This window comes from Argentina silus (genome assembly GCF_951799395.1).
Source record: "Argentina silus genome assembly, chromosome: 9".
NCBI lineage: Eukaryota > Metazoa > Chordata > Actinopteri > Argentiniformes > Argentinidae > Argentina > Argentina silus.
The window spans coordinates 18,723,838-18,741,602 of NC_139663.1; the positions used below are offsets into that span (position 1 = coordinate 18,723,838).

The window sequence follows — 17,765 nt, forward strand, 5'->3', positions numbered from 1 at the left end:
TCTGTTAACAGCTCATTCCATGTTTGTTTAGATCCTTGCGAACAAAGTATTTCTGTGGTGATCACAGGTGCGTCAGGATGATTCTGCACTTTTTCCTTTGTCTTGTAATCTGGAACAGTTTTGTCGACGTGCACATCTTTCTTTGTAGTGCATGACTTGTTTACCTCTCAACGATTGGTAAGGTGGGTTGATTAACAGGTAGGGTGAGTTTACCTTAGAACATTCCTTCCATTGTCATTATACTTCCGTCTTCCACTGTCAGGGTCCAGAGTCGCTATCACTATGAAGGTAAATTGATGATGTGCCAATCATATGATACATGCTTACATATCTGAAATATGAGTTGCACCTGTGTAATCAGTTTTGTATTTGCAAAAAAGCATGAAACTTATTTTCTGAATAAATGCAACAACACTTGCAAGCATGTAACACTGTGACATGTGGTGAGGTCTCAGGCTGGGTAGGCAGTCGTGAATCGAAAAGCTGTTTTGATGCATGGAAAATTCCAGAAAATTATGTCATGGCTTCAGAAGCTTCTGATTTGAGTCAATTGGAGGTATACCTCTGGATGTATTTCAAGGCCTACCTTCTCTGTGCCTCTTTGCTTGATATCATGGGAAAATCAAAAGAAATCAGCCAAGACCTCAGAAAAGAAATTGTGGACCTCCACAAGTCTGGTTCATCCTTGGGAGCAATTTCCAAACGGCTGACAATACCACGTTCATCTGTACAAACAATAGTACGCAAGGATAAACACCATGGGACCACGCAGCCATCATACCACTTAGAAAGGAGATGCGTTTTGTCTCCTAGAGATTAACATACTTTGGCGTGAAAAGTGCAAATCAATCCCAGAACAACAGCAAAGGACTTTGTGAAGATGCTGGACGAAACGGGTACAAAAGTATCAATATCTACAGTAAACAAGTTTCAAGTTTATTTGTTATGTCTCATATACGAGTGCAGGGAGTAACATTCTTGGGCTCGGTTCCTTGACAATGCAGCATACAAATACAAATAATACAAATACGCAGCAGTGCAATGAGGTAGGGACAAGACAATAAGTGACAGTGCAAAATAAGTGAGACGGTTGGACAGTGACGATTGTTGGGGATACAAGACAATAGACATGACACAATTGCAGTATAAATCGTAGAGTAAAAAAGTAAAGTGGTTCAGTGGAATGTCATTATTATTGCACTGTGCCGTTGGTGTAAGAGGTGTTGTTAAAGTGACTGTGTGCTGGTAGAGTCCATTCTGTGGGTGTTCTGGGGGTAAGTCATGGGTTTGGGGTAGGCTTGTTCATGAGCCTGATGGCCTGGGGGAAGTAGCTGTTTGAGAGCCTCTGAGTTTTGGCCCTGAGACTCCGGAGGAGGCTCCGTGTTTTGGACGGCAACAGTTCAAACAGGCTGTGATTGGGGTGGCTGGGGCCTCTGATGATCCTCCGGGCTTTGCTGACACATCGTTTGTTGTATATGTCCTGGATGGAGGGAAACTCACATCCACTGATGCGCTTAGCTGTCTGCACCACCTTCTGCAGCGTCTTGCGGTTGAGGGCGGTGCAGTTGCCGTGCCAGGCAGTGATGCATCCCGTCAGGATGCTCTCGGTAGTGCCCCTGTAGAAGGTCCGCAGGATCTTGGGGCCCATGCCAACCTTCCTCAGCCACCTGAGGTGGAAGAGGCGCTGCTGTGCCTTTTTCACCACCTGATTGGTGTGCTCGTCCCAGGTGAGGTCGTCGGAAATATGGACGCCAAGGAACTGTTGACCCTCTCTACTGCGGATTCGCAATATTGGTTCGTCTTTGAATTTTCTGGCCAATTCTACACATGGACACGGCCCCCCATTTGCTGCAGCTTTTAGGATTAAAGGATTAAAATTAGAAGGATTAAAATTAGATGGAGGGAGCACTCAAATACAATACGTTGATGACCTTTTAATTTGCTCGCCTGATAAAGAAACATGTGAGAGAGACACAGTGACTCTCTTGAAGTACTTAGCAGAACAAGGCCACAAAGCAAGTGTACAGAAACTACGGTTTGCAAAATAGAAAGATTGGTACGCATTTCGAATTATATATAAAAACAGGAAGCATATAATAAATATCCTGTTAAAATTCAATATCACTGAATACAACTGCAATAAAAATTGTTTTAACATGATAACATTGTTATGCATGACATGAAATAACAAGTTAGTCTTGTTTGGGTAGTATATTTTATAGAGCTAATTATAGTAATTATGTTGATAAACATACAAAGGGAAAAAGTCTCAGCAGAGACAGGATGGAGGCAATGAACCAGACTACCTAAACCAGTGATGGAAAAGCACCTCATGTCTTTTCTTTGCATGACAGGTTTCTGCAGACAATGGGTCTCTGAACATGCTAAAAGAGTACAACCGCTCCACACCATGGCACATGGCCAAAAATTTGCCTCTGCAGATAAGGTTACATGGACAACAGGAGGGGAAGATAGTTTTGAGTTTATTGAAACAATGTTAACAGGGGCCCCGACTTTAGGATTGCCTGACCCAACTAAGAAATTCATCCCGGCTGTATGTGAGAAAAATGGTTTTATGTCCTCTGTACTGATGCAGAAACATGGTGATAGATTACGCCCTATAGCATACTTCTCTTCCAAACTTGGAGAAGTAGTGTTGCGGTCACAGCCGCTTGTGTGTTATCAACGATTAGAACTCTGAGTGCCGCACTCTGTAGCCTCAATATTATTAGAACACAAGACAAGCCATCTGTCGGGGTTAAGGTTCCTCCACTACCACAATGTTCTGCTATCTCTCCCAAATGTTACTGTTGTAAGATGCACAGCCCTCAATCCAGCTACATTTCTCCCCACAGAGGAGGAAGGGGAGCCCCGTGACTGTTTAGCAGCAATAAACCAATCTGCACCTAGGCTAGATTTATCAGATTACCCATTAGATTGGGTCTGCATCAAAATGCTGAATATCCTCTCTGAATAATGTGGGTTATGTAATTGTGACTGATCATGACACGGTGGAGGGCCATAGACCAGGCAGCTGAACTCTTTGCATTAACACAGACTTGCATATCAGGGGAGGGGAAAAGAGTAACAATTTACACAGACAGTTGATATGCAGTTGGGGTTGTGCATGATTTTGGAAACATTGTGGAAAATGAGAGGGTTTACCACGCCATCAGGAACTCAAATACAACACGGCCAATTGATGCAAAAACGAGGCACACACAGTGTCTGTTTTACTGTTCCATTGGCCAAACACAGAGCGGATGCAACTGCTAAAGCAGCCACTCAATCTGTTTACCAAAATGTTTGTTTTATTTTTATGCTGTGTTGTCAAATGGGAAAGATCAGGTGTCAAAAGGGGGGATGACGGATATTGTAAATAGGTACTGGTACACACAAGGCTTCTCAATATACTCAAAATGTTTGTTCAAAATGCCTTGTGTGCTTACGACATAACGTGGGGTGGGGACAAGCGGTCCTCCAATCAAGCCATCCTCCTGATGGCCCATTTGATCATGTTATAATGGATGTCATTGAGTATTAAAAGAAGTAAATAGAATGGCATTGGATATGATGTTAGCGTCACAGGGAGGGATTTGTCAGGTGATCAGCACAGAATGTTGTACTTATATTTTGGATGCAACTGAGAAGGTGATTGATCTGGTACAAGAAACACATAAAGGTGTTGAAGAACTAGAACCACAAAACACATTGCATAGATCCTTTCTCAACTCTAAATTCATTTTTCGTGTGTTTGCCATGATTGTTTTTTTTAATGGTCTGTTGTATGATGATTTTAATATTGCATAAAAACATTCTGGGGAGGTACAGTGCCATTATTTGGACAGTGAAGGATTTGTTCTTCTTTCGGCTCTTTTGAAATCAAACAATTAATATGAGGTTAAAGTATAAATAGTTTTGGTGCCCAGAAATAGGGGGACTCTGTATAAAACGTGTTGTTGTTTCTTAATATTTCTTAATATAATCTTAACCTCATATTAAAAGAGCCAGAAGAAGAACAAATGCTTCACTGTATAAATACAGACAGCGCACTGTACTTTGCAATTAATTACTTATTTACGACATGTACTTCTTCGGATTAATTATTATGTGATGGAGGTGCTGCGCCAAATGATGTCATACGTTTTGAAAAGTTCTTTAGCCTGGAATCTTATCACATTATCCTGGAATCTTGTTTGGCTTGAGACCAGTGCACACGAAGTTAACATTACACATCGATAATACCTTCCTGGTCGACCTACTACAAGGAAACAATAAAGCTCAAAGAAAACTAGTTTGTGTGTTGTGTTTCCAGTCATTCATTCCAGTACATAGTAGACAGGAATGTGGCAGAGTAAGGTGCTTTTTCTTCCTTCAGATCCAATCACGTTACAACCATAGGCGATGTGTTCAGAGATGCTTGTGACAATGACAGGACTTTAATTACACAGAGGACAACAAATTGCTACCTGTTTGTTTGACAACTTTTTCAAATGTGTATCAAGCTCTTTTCATGTGGCTCCCTGGCGCCACAATGGAATACCTGAAAATACATTCAAGGTGCCTGCTTTTGTTATTCGTTTTTTCGTGGAATTTGAATGTCTTTTGGCTTCTGCCATAAGCTGTTCTATTTTTTGTATATCACTCTTCCCCTCCAAGCCATGATCCTCCACGCTCACTCACTCACTCTCTCTCTCTCCCTCTCTCTTCCTCTCTCCCTCTCTCTCTCTCTCTCCCTCTCCCTCTCTCTTCCTCTCTCCCTCTCTCTCACTCTCTCTCTCCCTCTCTCTCACTCTCTCTCTCCCTCTCTCTTCCTCTCTCCCTCTCCCTCTCTCTTCCTCTCTCCCTCTCTCTCTCTCTCTCTCTCACTCTCTCTCTCTCTCTCTCTCTTTCTATAATAATAATAATAATAATCATAGAGCAGACAAATGTAGAGAATAAGCCTAATGTTTACATTCACATGCTTTGACATTACTATCTAATATGCTTTTTTTTATTTCGGTAATCATGCACCTTTGGATCACTGTACTCTCAACATGACCAGTGTTGGGCAAGCTACTCTGAAAATGTATTTAACTAAATGACCAATTACTTTACGAAAGCTACCCTTGAGAGAAATATAGTTTGTCAAACTAAAGCTACTTTGAAAAAGTAGTTCACTGCATGGAAACTACTTAATTCAACAAAGGACAGTGTGACAGAAAGCGTGCGACTGAAATGCTCTGAAATAAATAAAACAAAATAAAAAATGTGTGGAGACCATAGGCAGTGATGTAAGAAATAGGGAAATTGAAGTTAAACTATAAAAATATAGTTCGTAGTGACAGTATGTTACAAGGTAAACCCCGCTACATGGTAAAAAAAAGTTGTTAACTACTGGATTTGAATTTAGTTTAACTACCACCAAGCTACTGCAAAATGCATTTAAACTAATATTTGAACTACATTTATTTCAACTATTCCCCAACACTGAACATGACAGGGAACAGGTGTGCCGAGGTCGAGGGTGTGGCTCTTACAGGTGCGAGAGGGAGGAGTGTGAGAGAAAGGCTTATATAAATACACAAGGTTGTTGTGGCGGACATGGACAAATTATGGCAGTCTACAAAGCGCTCTGTTTGTTGACTCTAATGGTTGCCTTTCATGCAAATGGTAAGTGGCACAATTTCCATTATTCCACTGCTGTATATACACAAAGTCCTTACCTGGAGTTAAGGAATTAATCATGCATGCTTTATGGATTAGTATTTGTGGGCCATATGAATGTCATAGCAACCAAAGTAAAGTGAGCCTGAACATGGATGTCACTTGATGTTGCATGGTATTGTTATAACATTGCAGTTCCATCGCAAAGCTATGCTATGCTATTCTAATAACTAGTTTACCAGTAGTTAGACTGTATACAGCTGGTATATGTACGTATGAATATCTATGGTTGCATCTGAGAAATAGTCATAGTTTCAAACTTAATTTAGTCACCACAAAAATGTCTGTCCTTCCACTTGTAATATTCACGCGATATATGAAAAAAAAAAAAAATGCATTAATATTTGGTGTACATCTGCATGCTGTTTCATTTATTATTTCATTTCTCCCCTTTGTGACTGAGTCATGGTAGGATTCACTGCAGCCAAAAACATGATTGACACTTGGTCATCCTTGCTGCTATAGTGCCTGGTGTGACAAAAACATATATATAAACATATACATATGTGTGTGTGTGTGAATAAAAAATTAAAATTAAAACATTTCGAGAACAGTAGAACATTCAATAAAATGTTGGCCCTGATCATTTTCATAGGAGCCAAATACAGGGATAACATTTGGTTGCAGAGTAGAGTTGGTGGCAGATTGGTTTGTTTAAATGTGTCCTTCCAAACAACTGTTGAATTGGACAGAATATTTGGCATCCTTATATGATGCATTGATCTTGCAGAGAACTCTCAGAGACTCATAGAAGTCTGACTTGTTTAATGTTATTTGCCTCGTTGTGAGTAAGGTTTATCATAGAAATAAATTGAAATAACTAATCTGATGTTTATGTGGTAGGACTAAATATTGATAGAATTAGTCAGATTACTAAAATTGTGTCCAGATCGTGCCCACATCCTGATTGTGCTCATATTTGTTGAACAGTGTAGTAGACCATTGAGATACAGTGTATTCGGAAAGTATTCAGACCCCTTAACTTTTTCCACATTTTGTTATGTTACAGCCATATTCTCAATAAATTTTTTCCCTCATCAATCTACACACGATACCCCATAATGACAAAGCTAAAACAGGTTTTTAGAAATGTTTGCTAATTTATTAAAAATAAAAAACTGAAATATCACATTTACATAAGTATTCAGACCCTTTGCTATGACACTCAAAATTGAGCTCAGGTGCATCCTGTTTCCATTGATCATTCTTGAGATGTTTCTACGACTTGATGGGACTCTGACAGAGCTCCAGAGTTCCTCTGTGGAGATGGGAGAACCTTCCAGAAGGACAACCATCTCTGTAGCACTCCACCAATCAGGCCTTTATGGTAGAGTGGCCAGACAGAAGCCACTGCTCAGTAAAAAGCATGACAAGACTTGGAGTTAGTCAAAAGGGTTAAAGGACTCTCAAAAAATGCATGTACCAATCTCAGATTGCCCCTTTAACCTTTACTCTGATCCGAGCAACAAAGGACAGACCCTGGACAATGTTAGATTTGGGGTAGATTTTTTAATGTCAATGCTAGTAAAACCAGTTGGACCAAACAATTTTTCAGACCCATGACACACAATCAGCCAAATCAGAGTTTTCTCACAGAGGAGCTATGTTGACACCCCACACACAAATGCACACGTGATTATTCTCAGGCAATAGCCGAGATGGGCAATAGTCCTACATTCTAGATAGCCACACACGTGTAAAATTAAATAACCATATAGTTGCACATTTATTCTTTTATCAACCATACAATTACATTTGGGCATAAAGTTTAGGTCAACTATGCTTCTTGAATGTGCCCTCATGAGTGTATAATTGAAACATGAGTTGGTGGTGCAAAGAAGTATGGGATATATTCGCCCACAGTGTGCCAAAATCAAATTGATGAATATTATGAATTGATTCATTGTTTTCTCATCCTATTTTTAAGGGTCCCACTCCCAGTTGAATGGTAAGTCCCTTTCCTTTTTCAATCAAGTGTCCATTCTCTCTATATCTCCTTCCCCCCATTTGCATTAACCTGCGAGGACCTAAAAGGAAAGCATTAATCCCATGAATCTAATCTGATGAGAACAGAAGACTTGAGAGAGTTGCATACTTTGCATACTTTAGCAGTAGCTGGGACTGTAACAACTAGATGCAAAGGGCCATACATTTGGGGTATTTAGCTATATAAATGTCAGCTACAACTGTGTGTTGAAATTACCTACATAGTGTATGGTATTGAGTTCCTGTACCCTATGTCATGGTGTTCACCAACATGTTCATGCATTCACTCATTAACATTTGAGCATTGAATCTAGCTGCAGTTTTTCTGATTTGGACATTCAGCATCCTTTTCACTTCCTTTGTTTGGTCCTTTTTGTAAACCTTTTTTCTCTCAGTGTGCGGGACACCACCCTTAAACACCAGGATCGTTGGGGGTCAGGATGCCCCTGATGGGAGCTGGCCTTGGCAGGCTAGTCTCCATAGAACTTCCCATTTCTGTGGAGGCTCCCTCATAAACAAAGAGTGGGTGCTGACTGCCGCTCACTGTTTCCCCAGGTGAGGCATCATAAATTCTTACTTAAGGCTCAAACTTTTACCAAAACATTTACCACAATCTTTAACATCACCCTCCACCCACTTCTCTCTCAGCACCAGCACAAGAGGTTTGACTGTTTACTTGGGCCGGAGGAACCAGGAGGGAAACAACCCTAACGAAATATCCCGGACAGTTACACAGATCACCCCCCACCCCAACTACGACAGCGGTACCAGTGACAATGACGTGTGTCTGCTGAGGCTTTCGTCAGCTGTGACTTTTACCGACTTCATCCTGCCAATCTGTCTGGCAGCACCAGACAGTTCCTTTCATGCTGGTACTGATAGCTGGGTCACTGGCTGGGGGAATATCATGAGTGGAGGTGAGCACTAATGTGGCTGGTGGTCATCTGTTAAATGGTCAATAAACTCAATGCTCACTAAATAGGTAATAGGAATAATACTTTGTGACAACAGACAGTTGTCAGCACACCACAAGACAAGGGAAGGTAACTCATCATATGCATGTAGTTCACTGTGCCAGTTCACAAGGCCATGACATTTGGGAATTCAAAAAAGTATCCATAAAGTAATTTAAAAAAGCGATTAATTCCCAAATAAAGATATATGAACTTGTAGCAACAACTAAAATGTTTATAGAATTTGTCGTATGATTAACAGCATGTCACTGCTAGCTTGCTTCATTTTACTTTGTTTCAAGTCAGAAGAGCAGTTGTTATAGATATTGCCACATTTGTCTGACTAGTATAACGCAAACAAACATTACAACTTGTAACTCAAAGTTTTATTTAGAAGATTCTCATTTCAAACCTGCACCATGTTTTAAAAAGTTGTGCAACTGTTAAGGTCCGCCCACTGACTTTTTAGAAACCAATCGGATTTGTTCTGCCCTTAGAACAAAGTTGACACTTTAGTAAACACTCATATTTATAAACAGAAAATAGAAGGATGAACAGTTAGTATTGAAATCATAGTCATAAACATATTTCCAAGCTATACGTTTACAAACTATGAGGAGACTATAATTGTTTGATTTACAATTCCATTTTCTTGTAATTGTTTGATAGAAAGCATGTGAAAAAATCCTTTCAGTCGTAACTCGCAACTAAACTGTTTGAAGTTTCTCTGATTTTGGCATGTAATATAAATGATGCTAACTTAGGGTCTGTTGGATTCCTGTGTATTGGAGAGGGCACTGCTAACTGTTAGCCTGTGCTGCTAATAAGAAATAAGAAAACAGGAGGACTTCACGACTGGTGTAGAGCCTTATAGGTTGGTAGTTACAATATGAAGGATTGACTCCAAGTAATTTAATTAACACTATGTGCAAAAAAATGTTGAGTTCGGGTTGACTAGAGCAAGAATGGTAAAGTGAGAATAAATCAAATAAGGGTTTAACAACATTATTACTGTTGTCAATACTACTACTATGAGGTTAAAGTAGAGATTCTCAGCTTTTATTTGATGGTATTCGTGTACATATTAGTGTCACCATTCAGAAATTACAACACCTTTTATGCATAGTCCCCCTTAGGTAAGTTTAGAAAGTCCCCACTGATATGACAATGTCGTGGGAGTTCCACCAGAAGGCATCGTTGAGCATGATGGATACGTTTACATTGCAAGAGTACTGTACTGTAGCTTGCTGTATGAGTTGTGTACAGTATGTACAGTATGTTACTGGTGAGCTTTCTAAACTTACCTTACCCTACTGTACATTATTACAATATGAAAGCCACATTCAGGTATGTCAGCATATATGAAGTTTCAGTAATGTAAGGGACCAAATTGAGTATTCATATATAAAACTAAACATCAACAGATTATTATCATTTGGATTGTTTTGGTCTGTTTTGGCAGCACAGTGTACAAAGGTATTCATTAACTGGTTGAACGTGTCTCTCCTCAGTGCCCCTGCCCTCGCCCCAGACCCTACAGGAAGTAAATGTGCCAGTAGTGGGGAACAGGCAGTGTAACTGTCTCTACGGCGTGGGCTCCATCACAGACAACATGATCTGTTCTGGTCTACTAGCAGGAGGAAGGGACTCCTGTCAGGTGAGTCATTATCAATAACATTTCACTGTATGTCTTAATGGTACAATCAGTTTTATTGGCAAAATATAGGGAAATAGCAGCATGAGGTTACTTCTGCAAAATGCATCTTTCTCTCTATCCACATCAATCTGAGAACAGGAGTGTAAACAACAAGCATGGTAGATCATCAGCTGTGCTGATAAAACCCTAAACCCTCCTTCATTTTACCGTACAACTACATTCCTGAGTGCAGTTGTTTAGCTAAACTCTCTCAAGTTACTTTTACTGAAGCTCAACCCCATGTTTTTCCAGATTGTTTACTCCCAGTTGGTGGGCCAGCTAAATCACAATTACGGATTGCTGCTTTAAATTGATCTTACTGACAACTGCTAATCCTTCTCTGCATAGGGGGACTCAGGTGGTCCGATGATGAGCAAACAGGGTACTCGCTGGATCCAGTCTGGTGTTGTGAGTTTTGGCAACGGTTGTGCCCTGGCGAACTTCCCTGGTGTCTATTCCAGAGTGTCTCGGTACCAGGCCTGGATCAACAGCCAGATCAGCACTGACCAGCCAGGCTTTGTCACCTTCTCCTCCAGTGGGACTGACAGTGACCTCAGTGTCACCTGCCCTGGCCTGCCACCGGCCCCAATCCCAACCACTGTTGCCCCAACACCACCACGTATGTGCCTATAGCCTACAGTATGTTATTATGGCTACATCGTAATATGAATTTCTCCAGCCTGACACTGGAATGACCTCTGCCTCTTGCCCTCTTCTCAACCCTTTTACCCGTCTTCTTCCTCTACAGCCGTGGTGTGTGGCACTGCTGATTTGAATACCCGTATTGGTGGGGAAAGCACTTTGGCGTCGGCGGGGCAGTGGCCCTGGATGGCCAGCTTACAGAAGAACGGAACACATGTGTGTGGTGGAACATTGGTGGCAGAGGGTGCTGTCTTGAGTGATGCAAGCTGTTTCTCCAGGTAACACACTCACTCATTTACATCAAAGGAAGAAGCAAGTCCTGGTCAGTGTTTAGAAGTGCTCTGTGTGTCCCTCACTAAACAGACTGTCTCTTCAGTCAGCCCAATGCCTCTGACTGGACTGTGATCCTGGGTCGACTGAGGCAGAACGGGCCCAACCCCTTTGAGGTGACAATCAATGTCATAAACATCACCCAGAGCAACTTGACAGGCAATAACGTGGCTGTCCTCCATCTGACCACCAAACCCACACTTGGTCGTTACATCTCGCCTCTCTGTCTGGACGACGGAGACAGAACCTTCAGATCAGGGTCTACGTGCTGGGTAGCTGGCTGGGGGGTGAGCCAAGGCGGAGGTGAGTGGATAACTACACGTGTATGCGTGTGTGAAAGAGAAATTATGGCTTCAAGTCATGTTTACAGATACAGAAATGACTGTGTGTACATTTGTGTGTGTGTGTCTGTGTGTGTGTGTGTGTGTGTGTGTTTGTGTGTGCATCAATATGACAATTAATGCACCTCACTCTCTGTCTTCAGACGAACAAGTTCTGCAAGAGTTCCAAACCACTGTGGTGGATTGTGGGGATACATCGACAACTGACAACATTTGCACTGAAGCTGTGACGCTACAGCAGGTATAGACCAATCTTTCGGCACATCTGTACTGTTGCAATCTGTTGCATCTTTAACTATTTAGCATGTATTTATATTCACATAGCCACATGATTACCACAACTGATCCTTGTTTTTCTCCAATTCCTTCTCCCAATAGGGTGATGGCGGAGGCCCCTTGATGTGTAAGCAAGGCGGCTCATGGTTTCAAGCTGCAGTGTTGACCGTCGACACCAGCAGTAACCAAACCTCATCAAACCGGAACCAAAAAAACTCACCTACAGTCTCCTCCATGATATCACGCTATGAAATGTTCCTCAGAGATAACTTGGGAGAGTTCCTGTCTCCCAGAGCCAACAGCACAGATGTCCCTGCAACCACCACAACCAATGGAGCCTCCCTAGCTTACTCTCCTCTCCCTTATCTTCTTCTTCTCTCCCTCACCCCCATCATCTTGTGCCTTTGATAGGGTGGTTGACAAGGAGCACTATCACAGCAGCTTTAACTTTAAAGGCCCACCAAAGTGAAAACCGTAATTTCCAGTGTTTTATTTTTATTTTTGGCTTCAACAGATCAAATTAGCATCACCCAAATACGAAGAGGTTACTGTCGTTTACCTAAAACTCTTTCTGTAAAAATCCAGTCCTGTCTATTCTTCCTCAAGTGCAACGTTTTGGATGGGTATGATTTACGATTTATATGCGTTCGTCACCAGACCAAACTCAATCAAATAAACCAAATATATCATTTGTCAGCATTGTCAGTTCCTGGCAGGTACAGATAATAGCTCAGAACTGGCCATTTAGAATTAGTTGTGATAAAATGCAGCAAGACTGTTCAAAATACAAAGGTAAGAAAACAATGTAGCTGAAGTTATCTTGTTGTTTGAGCTAGCAGTGTTGTATTTTGCAAGCTAGAGAAACGACCCGTTCGCTAACTTATGTTTGTAAAGTTGCTAACAGTTATACTAAGCTAGTTTCAAAGTAACTCACCAAAAATGTAATAGCATCGAACTACAAACAGAAAGATGAACATATGAGAGACACTGTAGGCTGCTAATACATTGGTAAACGTTACAGCCAGTTGAAAAACATTGAACCTAAGAACTAACGGCTCATGAGAACCGTCAATTCCGTACTCTGCTGGCTTGAGAAATTGTGGTTAGCATAAAAGCTACTTCTTGCTTCTTTTTGACCATTTTAAATTGTAAACAATTAAAGTAGGTAACCTAACATTTACTCAGAAATGATTTGATATAGATATCAAAGTCACTTTAGTGGGCCTTAAAATCAATCTGAGTGTATTTTTTTCAATTGAGTGATTTATGTCATTGACTGGCAGAATTAAATGTGACACAATCCCAGTTTCTCAGAAAACAATGGAACATAATGTTCTTCCGGACATGATTCATAGGAGTTCAATATTAACTATATTTTTTATTTTTTATATTTTTCAAAAAGAAGAATTTATCCACGATCTGAAAGAGATATTTCAGCAGCTGAATTGGGAGTCAGAAGCTAGCAGCAAGAAAACAAACGGAGTGCAACAACGTTTAGCTCCAAAATTAGGATGATGAGCTGACTTGAATCTGCTACCTCATGAAATGCCTATGTATTTGACAAATAACTGACTCACTGAGCTATCCAAAAATCAAGGTCACTTTGAAAAAAAGGGGACTATGCACTTTAAGTATATGCACTGCTTTATTTGATTTATCTGTATACATACTACACTTAACTCGATATCTGTTATGGATTATTGGTGCAAATGCTTTTAAATTTCAGTATGTTTTAAATGTGTCAAATATTCACTGTAATAAACAACAATGATCTGGTTTATTGTCTATGCCTTTTACTTGTCTAAAACCATTGTTACACTCTTCACAATGCTGTAGAAGAGATATTCTGGTATTCAAAAATCAAACAATTATTATGAGGTTAAAGTTGAGATTCTAGTTATAGAATTATAATTAGAAATGATAACCCTTTGTATACATAGTCCCCCTTTTTCAGGGAACAAGTAGTATTAGAATTGGCTTGACAGGTGTTTCTGCTTAGTCAGGTGTGATCTGTCACATCATTTGTGCAAAACCTTAGGCTTGCCAACAACAACAGTTTGAAACATGAGCTCAGCAATTGCAAACAGCCAAGTAGGCCAAGGAAGACTTGTGTGGATGACCAAAGAATGCTCACCATAATTAAGAAAAAGCGAATATGTCATTCGCACATGAGAAGACATGTTCGCTTTTCTGGCCCATTCTTTTCTGGCCGGAGTAAACAGCCGGCAACATCGCTTAATATTCAAACTCACCTGATATGCATTCTAGTAGTGCTCCCGAGTAGAGTGGTATCAGAGATGAATTGCAATCTTTGAAAAATAGTTCTGTACAGCCCATTATTCTGTGGCAATACCATTTAATCAGGGTAATTAGGGTATAAGAACAATTACAAAGTCTTCTGGGGCAATACTATACCAAATATTATATGGTTATGATTGATATATATTTGTTAAGATGGTTAGCATATTGCTTGTGGTTCCTTGATTCCTATTTATCATGTTTAAATGCAAAATAAAGTTTACCTTGGGTGCTATTATTTTGAAGAAATTCTTATTTACACACATTTACATTGATCGGAAGTAGATGGGCGGAGTTCCTATATTTGAGCTTAGAGAACACAGATCTAAGGAACCGTCTGTTTCTATGGCAACTTCAACAGCAGTCAAAAAACATGATAGCTTAGCTAGTAGTTGACTTTAGTTAGTTTTCATAGCTAGATTGCGATTTATTTTAGTGCACGCAAGAAGAGGGGTGATGCTAACTTTATCCATAGATGTTCGGTATTCATTTCTATTTAGCCCTGATTTGTCTAGCCTCCAATGTGGAGACAACTAGCTAGCTAGCCGACCCTAACCCTAAATAACTACGTATATTCAAGCCTTGTTAAAACAGTAGCAGATGGAAAAAAGAGACAGGAACAGGAATCATGATGGTAAGTGGTTATAGATTGCTACATAACTATGTTTCACTAAGAGAGTGACGTTAGGCTACGTACAGATTCAATGTGTGTCCTAAAATGGGGTACATAATCTGTTACCCCACAATGTAGGTGGTCTGGAGTAGGTTCTTTTAAAATGTCATTGCCGTGCAAATGACATTTTAAAAAATGTGCAAATGAAGCACTCATGTTTAGTATTTGGTCAACAATCCTGCAAAGCCTGAAGTCTGTGACGCTGGGTGTCTTCTCTGGTGACTCTCTGCCAGGCCTGTACTACAGCCATGCAGTTGTTGTTTGTTTTGAGAAGTTAAATGCATGTTAAACCTGAAGATTGACTTGACCAGTCAAGAACTTTACACTCCCTAGTTACACTCCCTGCAAACTCCCTAGTTGCTATGGTAGTATGTTTGGGGTCATTGTCTTACTGTATGATGAAGCACCATCCAATGAATTTGGAGGCATTTGCTTGTACTTGAGCAGACAAGATGTGCCTGTACACTTCAGAATACATTCTACTGCTACCGTCAGCAGTTACATCTTCAGCACTGTATATATACATATTTTCTTTATGAATTCTTACATTTTGACACTCATGGTTCTCCAAATACATTTCTTGTTTCTCAGGTGTTGCCTGTGTGGGGGCTTGAGCTCCCCCTTCCAGCTGTGCTGATGATTGCTGTTGGTCTTTACATGATTTTCCTCACAATGGCACTATGGTTCCGCCATTGCCTCAAGGTAACTCCTCAGTGCCACGTCTGCTTTGGAATAACATATACACTTAATTTGGCTATTCTGAGTGTTCAATAAAGATAGAAATGTACATAACTTAATAATATATGTCACAATAAAGTGACATGAGTAGTAAAACCATGAGTAGAATATATTGGGAAACATTTCTATTGGTACCCTGCAGATGGGGCTGATTGACATCCCCTTATTTTACCTAAGAGGACCAAAAGATTTGTTTGACCTTAGCAAACTGTCCAGACCAGAGGCTGCTAGCAGCAATTTGAGGTAATGTTTGAGTGAGAATGATGCTGATTTCTTCCTTGAAACCTGGCCTTACAGGAACAGTGCTCTCCCGAGTGTGGCAACTGCTGTCCGAATGTCGCCCCGTTTGATTACTGCTTGGCATGCGCAGAGTCGTGTGACTGTCGCCCGCCATCGCTGCGCTCGTGTCTGGACCAAACCTGCCCCTCTCCATCTGTAAGTGCACCTCAGAGTTACTCTCACAGACCAGTACTCCACAGACCTTTGAGAGATTGCTTGAGCCTGCCTGCCTGCCTGCCTGCCTGCCATGCCAGATGGGCGGGGTTGGCACTTTTGGGACTAGATAATAACAGTTGATGTGTACTGTAATGATGATGATTTTAGATGTGGTCCGACTCCTGTATTTCTCTATACACTGTAGTTCTTTCATGCGCTCATACCCGTACCGTCCTTGCTCTGTTTTCCTACAGTGTGCCACGTGGGACTGTGCCTGTACCTGCCAGCCTCCAGAATGCGAGTCCTTCAACTGTCTCTGCTTCGAGATCAAGTTCAGATAGTGATCGAAACGGATAAAACATTGGGGGAATCCATAACATGGATTCATACACACATTTTTAACAATGCCAAATAGTTTTGCTGAAATTACAAACTGATGTAAACGGGAAACCTTTTGCACGTCTCCAGAGGGTGAAGGGATAAGGGAAGGCTGGCAAAGCCTGGGTCACTGCACACAAACATTCTCACAAGCAGTTTTAAAGTCAGTGCCTATAATTGGTTTGGAATCCACATTTGTGCCATAGGTGTGGAAAACAAATAACACTTAGAGTTCAATAACAACATTGTGCATTTATGGACTACTAGTTCAATGCTGTGCCTCTGCAGCAATCAACAAAATGTGAAAACTGCGCAGGTACTATAGGCACTGTAGATGTAACCTTGGCTATACACCTACTAATATATTCTGCCTTATCAATGACTGTATGTTTAGACAACAGCATCTGGTTTTACAATGGCAATGCTGAGTGTTTTTGACTCACTATCCGTAAATTGTTTAATTTTATTATTTCTTAAACTTGTTATCAATGGCCTGTATACAGTATATCATTGTTAGACAGTGCAGTATACAACTGCATTTTAGAACTAGAAAAATTACCAGAATGTGTACTTTTTGTTTTTCTATTTAAAATGTTTTCAATGAAAGCAGTAAACAGATTTTTCTGTTAAAATACTTTTTGAATGCAGTGTTGTGACATTTCCTCCACCCTGCCCTCTCTGCCTTCAAGATACACAACAGACTGTGTTTTGGTTGTGATTACCCTAATGACAACTATCATGTGAGCTCCGTCACTTGACCAATCTTACAAATGAATGGTTTGCACATTGACTGGGTTATGCTGCATTTCAAACCGCCAACACTGACAGTAATAAACCTGTGTTTCACTCAGATGACTTGCTTGACAACCTACATGCCGATTTGATTATTTAGCTTTACTTGGTACGCACATGTTATTAAGGACACTGCTGGATTATTTTCAATCTGAGCAGATAATGTAATTAGGAGTTATAAATAATTATATAAGAAATCATTCATTTGAATATGATCCAGCAAAAATGATGAGGGTCAGCTCTCACCTCCCGCTTCTTGAATTTCTTCTTTTGTACGTTGTAATATCAGTCTTGATAGCTTACAGTAAGGGAATTAACATAGAGGGAACATAATCTCTAGACCCAGCAGATGTGTGTGTGTGACCTCTCAGTGGGACAGTTTAGATGGTGATGAGGGATATTGCATACACACAGAATGTACACTATGAGAAACAGTGATACTGAGGGAGTCCTATACTCCACATACAGTGCTTTATTTGATAACTGTGGCCACACCAGACATTCAGAGACAAGCAGCGTGT

The 17,765-nt window shown here is 40.5% G+C and overlaps 2 protein-coding genes across 2 annotated transcripts; both read left to right on the plus strand.

Moving 5' to 3' along the window:
• Nucleotides 1-4,519: 4,519 nt before the first annotated feature.
• On the plus strand, nucleotides 4,520-13,706 carry LOC310810046 (polyserase-2-like). The gene is made up of 11 exons (XM_083677639.1): nucleotides 4,520-4,560; nucleotides 5,483-5,652; nucleotides 7,634-7,654; nucleotides 8,088-8,247; nucleotides 8,341-8,609; nucleotides 10,157-10,302; nucleotides 10,690-10,960; nucleotides 11,090-11,261; nucleotides 11,360-11,616; nucleotides 11,798-11,895; nucleotides 12,033-13,706. The coding sequence occupies exons 1-11, from the start codon at nucleotides 4,535-4,537 to the stop codon at nucleotides 12,336-12,338; spliced, it is 1,896 nt and encodes a 631-aa protein (XP_083533765.1). The 5' UTR covers nucleotides 4,520-4,534; the 3' UTR covers nucleotides 12,339-13,706.
• Nucleotides 13,707-14,593: 887 nt separating this feature from the next.
• LOC310810045 (uncharacterized protein) lies at nucleotides 14,594-17,226 on the plus strand. The gene is made up of 4 exons (XM_083677638.1): nucleotides 14,594-14,862; nucleotides 15,493-15,603; nucleotides 15,937-16,074; nucleotides 16,329-17,226. The coding sequence occupies exons 1-4, from the start codon at nucleotides 14,857-14,859 to the stop codon at nucleotides 16,413-16,415; spliced, it is 342 nt and encodes a 113-aa protein (XP_083533764.1). The 5' UTR covers nucleotides 14,594-14,856; the 3' UTR covers nucleotides 16,416-17,226.
• The last annotated feature ends 539 nt before the right edge of the window (nucleotides 17,227-17,765 follow it).

Bases quoted from the DNA above. Each gene is read 5' to 3' on its own strand.
- LOC310810046 (XM_083677639.1), top strand. From the start codon at position 4,535: ATGGAATACCTGAAAATACATTCAAG. The intron at 5,653-7,633 runs GTAAGTGGCACA...CCTATTTTTAAG, and splicing joins GGTTGCCTTTCATGCAAATG to GGTCCCACTCCCAGTTGAAT. The intron at 11,896-12,032 runs GTATAGACCAAT...TTCTCCCAATAG, and splicing joins AAGCTGTGACGCTACAGCAG to GGTGATGGCGGAGGCCCCTT.
- LOC310810045 (XM_083677638.1), top strand. The intron at 15,604-15,936 runs GTAACTCCTCAG...CTGGCCTTACAG, and splicing joins GGTTCCGCCATTGCCTCAAG to GAACAGTGCTCTCCCGAGTG. The intron at 16,075-16,328 runs GTAAGTGCACCT...GTTTTCCTACAG, and splicing joins AAACCTGCCCCTCTCCATCT to TGTGCCACGTGGGACTGTGC.